This window comes from Nicotiana sylvestris, chromosome 9 (genome assembly GCF_000393655.2).
Source record: "Nicotiana sylvestris chromosome 9, ASM39365v2, whole genome shotgun sequence".
Lineage (NCBI taxonomy): Eukaryota > Viridiplantae > Streptophyta > Magnoliopsida > Solanales > Solanaceae > Nicotiana > Nicotiana sylvestris.
The window spans coordinates 171,093,123-171,102,405 of NC_091065.1; the positions used below are offsets into that span (position 1 = coordinate 171,093,123).

The 9,283-nt window shown below is 39.0% G+C and overlaps 1 protein-coding gene across 1 annotated transcript; it reads right to left on the reverse strand.

Moving 5' to 3' along the window:
* Nucleotides 1-3,924: 3,924 nt before the first annotated feature.
* On the reverse strand, nucleotides 3,925-4,509 carry LOC138878591 (uncharacterized). The gene has a single exon (XM_070158283.1). It carries the CDS (start codon nucleotides 4,507-4,509, stop codon nucleotides 3,925-3,927), a length of 585 nt encoding a protein of 194 aa, XP_070014384.1.
* Between the last annotated feature and the right edge of the window lie 4,774 nt (nucleotides 4,510-9,283).

Here is a 9,283-nt window from a genome sequence, read left to right on the forward strand (position 1 = left end):
AAGGAAATGTCCATACCTCTCTAGAATCTTCTCACAAATGCTAGCCTTCTTCTTAAGTAAGCTTCCACATGGCATTAATATATGTCAAATGGCGCCTATGTGGCATTGATGACATGGTGGGTCATCACACTCTCCCCCACCCAATATTGCGATTACCGCGGCGCAATGCTGCTGCATAAACTCTCCGATCTTATCTTCGAATTTCCACAAGTCTTCATATCGTTCCCACGTGGCCTCCTCCGATGATTGCCCTTTCCAATGGTTGAGGAACATAGCGGTGGATTTTTGCCCTTGTTTTCGCATGGCCTAGTAATCTATGATAGCCTCAATCTCCTGATCATGCGAGGTGGTGATAGACATTGGCGCTCGACTTGATTGGCCCCTACTCGAATCATCCTTATCTTCATGATATGGCTTAAGCATGCTGGCATGGAAGACATGGTAGATCTTAAGATACGATGACATGTCAAGCTTGTATGAGATCTTGTCTACCTTGGCGATGATCTTAAATGGCCCCTTATACTTGTGAATCAGATTCTGATGCATGCCCCGTAGTGCCTTGAACGGTCTTGGGTTAAACTTCACCATGACCATGTCCGTAACTCTATAGTATGTGGTACATCGCTTACGGTCCGCAAACTTCTTCATCTTCTTAGCTACCTTATCCAAGTAGGACTTAGTAGTGTCGAGATGCTCCTCCCATCATTTGGCCATATGATAAGCCCCCAAACTCTTTCCCTTGAACGCGGCTGGTAATGAATGTGGAGTTTGTGGTTGTTGGCCTGTGGCTAGCTCAAATGGTGTCCGCCCAGTGGACTCACTCCGTTGCAAGTTATAAGAGAATTGGGTAATGTCTAGGAGTTTTGCCCAATCTTTCTGATGTGCGCTTACATAATGCCTCAAGTAGCATTCTAGTAAGGCATTGACCCGTTCCGTTTGTCCATCCGTCTATGGGTGGAAACTAGTAGAAAAGTGCAGTTCCATGCTAAGTATGTCGAACAACTCTCTCCAAAAGTTCCCAGTGAAGCGGGGGTCTCGATCACTGATGATAGGCCTTGGTAAGCCCCAATACTTTACCACATTCTTAAAGAATGGCTTAGCGGCTTCCTTAGCTGTGCAACCCTGTGAGGTAGGCATGAAGGTGTCATATTTGGAAAATCTATACGACCACCATAATAGTACCATAACCGTCAGATTTCGGTAGGCAAGTGATAAAGTCCATAGTCACGCTCTCCTATGGATGCTCTGCAACTGGTAGTGGCTCCAAAAGTCCTCCGGGTTGTTGTTGTTCAACCTTGTCCTGTTGACAGACAAGACAAGTCTGCATATAGCACTCTATGTCATCTCACATTTGTGGCCAATAGTAGACTAGCTCAACCAAGGCCCTAGTGCGACGTTGGCCTGGATGACCAGCCTACATTGTGTCATGCCTCTCCCTTATGATCTGTCGTCTAATGTCTCCAAACTTAGAAACATAGACCCGATGACTTGTGGTAAGTAGTAGGCCGTCTTCTATCCAAAACCGTCTCGTCTTGCCTTTGTTAGCTAACTCGATAAGTTGTCTAACTGCTGGATCATGTTGCATGCCTTCTTTTATTGCCTCCCGAATGTCCTATCTCGCTGAAGTGATTGCAGCAAGCTCGCCTTTTCAGCTCAAGGCATCGGCTACAACATTACCTTTTCCCGGCTTATACTCCAGTGCATAATCAAACTCGGCTAAGAAATCCTGCCACCTAGCCTGCTTTGGTGTGATCTTCTTCTGTGTATGAAAGTAGCAAGTAGCCACATTATCAGTCTTGATCACGAACCTCGACCCGAGCAGATAACGTCTCCATGTACGAAGGCAATGCACAATGGCAGTCATTTCCTTCTCTTGCACCGCGTAACGCCGCTCCGTCTCATTTAACTTGCGGCTCTCAAATGCTATGAGATGCTTATCCTGCATCAGGACACCCCACAATGGCAAAGTCTGAGGCATCTGTGTGCACCTCAAATGTCTTGGCAAAGTCAGGTAATGCCAAGACTGGCTCCTCTATTACAGCTGCCTTAAGGCATTCAAACGCCTTTTGACAATGCTCTGTTCAAACCCATGGCTTGTTCTTCTTTAAGAACTCAGTCAATGGTGCGGCCTTTGCTGAGTATCCACTGATGAACCGATGATAGTAGTTAACAAGGCCAAGGAAGGATCTCAACTCAGTTATCTTTATGGGTGCCTCCCACTCTTGGATAGCATGTACCTTAGCCTCGTCCATGCGTAGCTCGCCATTGCTAATGACATGGCCCAAGAAGTGCACCTTTGATTGTGCAAACTCGCACTTCTCTCTCTTGATATATAGCTCGTTCTTCAGCAAGACTTGGAAAACCTTCCTTAAGTGCTCCATGTGTTCCTCTAAGGTGTTGCTGTAGATTACTATGTCATCTAGGTAGACTACCACGAACTGATCAAGGTAGGGATGAAAAATCTTGTTCATAAAGGTGCAAAATATGGTCGGTGCATTGGGTAAGCCGGAGGGCATCACCAACCACTCAAAGTCTCTATATATCGTCAAACATGCTGTCTTTAGCTCATCCCCTTCCGCAATGCAAACCTGGTAGTAGTCCTTTCGAAGATCCACCTTGGTAAAGTACTTGGCTTGCCCAAGTCTATCAAACAAATCAGCAATGAGCGGGATTGGATACTTATTCTTCACTGTAACATTATTAAGTGCTCGGTAGTCTATGCACAAGCGCAGCGATCCATCCTTCTTCTTTTGGAACAATACTGGTGCGCCGAAAGGTGCCTTTGATGGGCGAATATGACCAGCATCCAGCAACTCTTTCAATTGTTTCTTGAGCTCCTCCAGCTCGGGATGTGCCATACGATATGGGGCAAATGCAGGTGGCTTAGCACCTGGCTCCAACTCAATCTTGAGATCCACCTCTCGCCTAGGCGGAAAATGCTTAGGTAACTCCTCGGGCATGACATCTTTGTTCTCCTCAAGCAACTTCTCTATGCAAGGCAGCACTGCCTCTTGAAAATTCTTGTCTTCCTCTAGACTTGCAATGGTTGCCACGAACGTCGGCTCCCCCTTCTTGATCTGCTTGACAACCTGCATAGCTGAGAGTTGTTCTTGGCTCTGTATGTGTGGCATAGTCATTGTAGGTACCATGCAAGCTCCTTCTCGCTCCATAACCAAGAGACGTTGGAGGTAGGGGTCGATCAAAGTATGACAATGTCTAAAGAACTCTTTCCCTAGTATGATGTCAAAGATATCCATAGCGGTTACGGTAAAGTTTTGTCATACCTTTCCAAGCTCCCAATTTGACACCAACTCCATTAGCTACCCCATGAGCATTTTGTACTTCGGCATTCATGGTCTTGACGCGAGACTTGGTTGGAGCAAGCTTCAATTCTAGTCTCTTTGCGGCAGCCTCAGTTACGAAATTATGAGTTGCTCCAGTATCCACCACTGCACGAGTGGGCTTGTTATTGATGGTGAGATCCACGTACTGAGTGTCATTATCGGTAGGTTGGATATCTTGATTTGTGAAAGCACCACATAATCCGATCATACCCAACTGTGCGGTTCCCGAACTCTCTCCTTGCGGCTGCTCCTTCCGTTCACGGACCATGGCACTGAGGCTCTTGAGGTCGGGACAATTCCTGAAGCTGTGTGGCCCTCCGCATATGTAGCATCCCTTCTTCTCGGCCTGTGCCTTCTTCTCGGCATAGCCCTAACGACCACTCGACTTTTTGGGATCTTGAGTCTTGGAGTATTGTTGTTGTATCTCCTTGCCTTTGCCACGGTCTCCCCCACCTTTGACATTGTTAGCCTTTGACTCCTTGCCATTGCCTTTGTCGTGCTTGTCATGCCTAAAATCCATCAATGATTCGGCCTCCACTATGGCTTGGTCTATATCAGTGACTTGTTGGTGTTGCAACTCCTACTTAGCCCAATTTTGCAACCCATCCATGAAGTGGAACAACAAGTCATCATTGGTCAGGTTGGGGATTTGAAGCATAAGGGTAGTGAACTCCTTGACATAGTTACGTATGCTCCCTATTTGCTTCAATTCCCTAAGTTTGTGCCTTGCCTCGTACAAGGCATTATTTGGAAAGAACTGTCGCTTGGACTTCGCTTTGAACTGATCCCGTGTGCTAATAGTACATAGACCTTTATCTACGTCGGCCATCTTCCTTATCCACCATAGCATGGCAGTCTTTGAGAGGTACAATACTGCAATATTGATCTTGGCCTCGTCGTCCCTCACTTTGCCCTGCCTGAAGTAGTTCTCCAAGTACCAAATGAAGTTTTCCACTTCTTGTGCATTACGAACACCTTTGAACACCGGGGGTTTGGGAGCCTCGATCTTGGTCTCCCTCGTCACCATAACATTGCTAGCTGCCTCGGTCACGCCAGCATTGACATGCTCCTCGAGTGACTCTATCTTTGCCTTCACAGCATCGATAGTACTAAAAGCCTCCATGAATCTGCACTCTAAGGCAGTGATGGTTTGTCTTAGTTCCATCTCAGTATGTGTACGTCCCTCCAAGTCATTTTGGATACTCTCAATCTCTTCAAGAGTGTGCCCCTCAAGAACGTTAAAGGTGTCTTCCACCTTCCCCCAAGCGTTGGCCAAAGATCTCCACGGCGTCCATCCTCGCGTTCATCTTCATCACCCACTCTTTACTGAGCGAGACTGCCTCTGGAAAGACCTCCACTTCATCCTCGCTTGCCTCAGTGGCAGATGGTTCTTGGGATGTAAGCAATTCGTTTGACACAACCTCAGGTGGCACCTCCTGGCTCTTGTTGGTGGCATTCCTCTTTTTTCTACAGCCGCTCTTGCCAGTAGCATCCTGGATGACGTTGGCTTGGGTGTTGGCAGCGTTAATTTCTCCGTCGTTCGTCATTCCCTTAATTGAAACCCGGCTCCGATACCACATTGTCACGTCCTTAGTTGTTAACTAAGTACACGTGCAGCACTTGACAACTCGCTCACGATCTTGCACAACTTGCTCACGTTCTTGTTATGCCAAGCCAGCCTTACTACACTCAAGATCTCTAAGAGAATGGAAAAAAGAACACAAGAGAATTGCTAAAGGAAGCTTTGTATTAGAGAGAACTTGAAATGTTTGCTTGGTGAATTACAAATAAGTGGCCCCTTTATATACTAGTCTCCTAGGGACTAGTGTGTAAATATTAATTATTATATAAGTCCTTGATATTTACAAGATAAGGGTTTTCTCTAAAATTCTCTACAAGCTTAGAAGATTCCAAGGACTTTCTTAGCAAATCCATAAGGATCTAGGTTCTTCCTAAGGAAATGTCCATACCTCTCTAGAATCTTCTTACAAATGCTAGCATTCTTCTTATGTAAGCTTCCATATGACATTAATATATGCCAAATGGCGCCTATGTGGCATGATGACATGGTGGTTCATCACATTATTCCAATGGCCAATCGTCATATACGTAAAGAAAAGATGTTAACAAAAAATAACTTTCCAAATGAAGTTCCAACGTTTAAATTTTATTATTTGGACGAAACCAAACCAAACCAAATTTAGATAAAATTGGGAGTAAAATCTTAGTCAATCTAAAATTCCTAAATATTAGGAGTAAATAGAAATTTTAATTAATTTTAAAGTCCTTAATAAAATAAATTAAATTGCAATTATTGTCCAATATGAAATATGTTTTTAAAGGGTAAAAGAGCCGAACAACATTTCACTAAGGGGTTTCATACTTTTAATATAGTATTAGTCTCTGTGTACGTGCATATATTTCACATATTATAACACGCATATCGAAAGTAATAAACAAACAATTGCACAAATATTTTAAAAGCACTTGTTAATGAATATATATAATACGAAGGCCAATAATCAGTTCCTTAAAACTAAAAACAAAAAAAGAATACAACTTATAGTCCAAACCAACTCACTAATAAAGTGTAAATACAATCATAAAGGGCAATATGGAACTATACATTTTTCAATGCACATAATTTGCGACTAAATTTGTAAAATCATGTTAAAAATGCAACATTACGTACTTAATATTTTCCTTTGAGATGCAAAAAATTAATTTAGTTAAGCCTTAATGATTAAGGTATATAAAAGTTATTTTTTTATATTAAGATTCAGTAATGACGGTAAAACAAAGATGAAAATTCAAGAGAAAACTACCCTGTATGGCCGTTGAAAAAAAAGTATTAGCCCAAGGTTTTGCACGTAACTCGAAATGTCCGATCGAATAAAACTAATATCAAATTGTAGATAAAATCAACAGATAAAAGACAAAAGTAAATTTTAGTACTAACTTTTTTATCTTCCTAGATATTTTTCCTTCCCAATACCAAATTGTTTTCTCTTTCTTACTTTTTTATCTTCCCCAGATATTTTTCCTTCCCAATACCAAATTATTTTCTCTTTCTTAGGTATCACCTTTGACTTTTTACTTTTTCTATATTTTTTTACTTCTTTTCTTCAATTCGTTTAATTCCTAACACCTTTTCCCCCACTTTATTTCTGTTAACAGTACTACTAAAAATCTTTGATTGAACATAAAACGTTATTAAAAAAAATCAAGATTTTTTCATGAGCAAATAATTATTTTACTATTTTTCCAACTAGTAATACCTTATTACATTACAATTATGTCTTTGATTCAATGGAAAACAATAAAAATCAAGACTTCTTACATCAGCTTTAAAAAAATATCAAGTGTTGCTCCATAACCAAACAAAGGAATGAAACCTCTTTTTACAATAAACCACACGCCAATCCTTTTTTCCCTTCCCTCCAAAATATTTTCTTTCTTAGGAGTTCTCACACATAATTGGTGATGATTTTCATCTTCTTTCTTTAGTTAATTTCCAAGTTCGACTTAGTCTTTTTCAATCATATAAGTGGAAAAACAATAGTTGAGAAAAGTTCAATCATATATACATGTATAAAGTGTGTGTGCGCATATATATGTATAAATATTGTATCCTAAGTTCGACAGTGTATCCTTAGTGTATATTGAGCCTATCTCGAGTGTGCTTGTGTATCTAAAGTGTATATATTTGTGTACCCCAAATGTATTTTGTATCATGAATATATAGTTTGTCTGAACAATGTATCAAAATTGTATATAATGTGTATTTTCTAATATGTAAACATAGTGTATATAAATTATATACAATTTGTATGTGTAATGTGTGCACACTGTGTATTTGGAGTGTATCATGTATTTTTGTAAAGTGACAGTCTTTTTTGTATATATTTTATATAGCTACATCTATTTTGTATATTTTTTGTATAGTGACAGTCTATTTTGTATATTTTTTGTATGGTGACAGTCTATTTTGTATATTTTTTGTATAGTGACAGTCTATTTTGTATATTTTGTATAATGACAGTCTATTTTTGTATATATTTTGTATTTTGCATAGTGACAGATTTTGTATATATTTTGTATAATGACGGTCTAGGGTATATATATTGTATAGTGACAGTCTATTTTGTATAGTAATGGTCTAATGTATATAAATTGTATAGTGACAATCTATTTTAGTATATTTTTTGTATAGTGACAGTCTATTTAGTATATACATTGCATAAATTTTATATATAGAGTGTATCGTGCATCTTGCAATGTATCCATAATATATCATAAATGTATCCTGAGCGCTTTTGTGTATCCTTTTTACATAGTGCAATTTACTAATATAATCTTAATCTCGAACGGAGTATTGAGGGATGAAAAAGCAACAAAATCCGTGATACCATTAGCATATGAATAAGACACTCCTCTAACCCTCTTACCCACGTCTTCTGGAATAAAAAAAGGCCGGAGTGACAATAATGACGACAAGAAAAGGGAAGAAACAACCCAACTCTTGTAAATATTAAAACGTTGTGTTTGGCAAGAGCAAAACCAACTTCTTCAAAGAAAAAGAAGATGGAAAAAGGAAGTTTTTATATGATTCAAACATGGAAAAATCCCAGTTCTTTCCTAAGGTATTCACAAATCAATGGTTGGTTTTAAACCTACTATGTTCTTTCCTACAATTAATTACTCAATAGGCCAAGAATTAACACCAGAGCAAGGGGAAAAATTGAAAAAGCTAAAATCAGAGATTAAAAGAGATGAGAAGGTAAATTAGCCTAATTAACACCGGAACGTTTCTTTGCTTGTTGATAGGGAAGCTTCGGAATTGGAAACTATAATTGATGGGGTTGAAACAGTCGATGATGGCGGTGATTGAAGCAGCGGAGCATCTACGAAGATCGGCAATGAGGTTTGTCTTTGCAGCCATGGCGTAGTCGCCTCTCTTTCTGCGACCTGTCTTTGCAGATCTGAGTCTCTTAGTTAAGTACTTTTAGGCTAGCCACTAGAATTACTTTTGGGCTATAAAATGCATACTGCAATTTTTGGGCTACTGGATGATATATGTTTGGGCCGATGGGCTATAAATGAATTTTGCTCTAAAATCAATTAGTCATTTCTGTCTGCATTACTTTTTATCATGAAAAGAAAAGAAAAGAATAGATCGTGAATAGCCTCAAAAGCCAAGAAGTTGTAAAATTAATATTCTTCGGTATTGCAGCAAGTTTTTCTCGCTTTATTAACCAATTTGAGAAATTGACCAGCCAAAAGTTTAACTCCGTGAATGTTACAGTCTTTCAAAAGGAACTATAACATTTAGAAGACTATGTTATGTTGTGAACAAATTCTCGTTAGAAAATTATATCTACTACCGTAAATAGTTAAATCGAAATAAAAGCATGAAGCATCCACCCAAAAGCCAAAACAACTACACTTAAGAGATAAATTAATTTAATTAGTTATTTTTCCAAAATAATAGTCGACTGATATATATATATTATAAATTATTAGTTTATAATATATGTTTATTAACTAAGGGTCATAAATATTTTTAGTCGCACGGCAAAATAAAATCCCAAAACACAATTTGCTATGCCAAAAGAATCCGATTTGTTAAAAGTATCGGCTTTGATGCCAAAAATAAAAGTAATACCAATATAAGGGATAGAAAAGGGAGAGCACAGTTGAAGACTTGCACTGTATCTTCCTATCGGATTAGTCCTTATCATAATACATTATTGTTCCATGAAAAGGAATTGACTTTATAATTGTAAGTCTACACTAATTCATTTGGTTTGCAATGTTATTCTGCAAGGGGATTAGTATTTAAAAAATAATTTAAACTTATACTAATATTTACTGGACTTTTAATAGCTTAACTTTGGTTCAAGATTACAAATTTTACTTTTTTATGAAATCTCTTTATA

What these genes read in the sequence shown, in the direction of transcription:
- LOC138878591 (XM_070158283.1), bottom strand. Translation starts at nt 4,509, where the DNA reads ATGGAACTAAGACAAACCATCACTGCCTTAGAGTGCAGATTCATGGAG.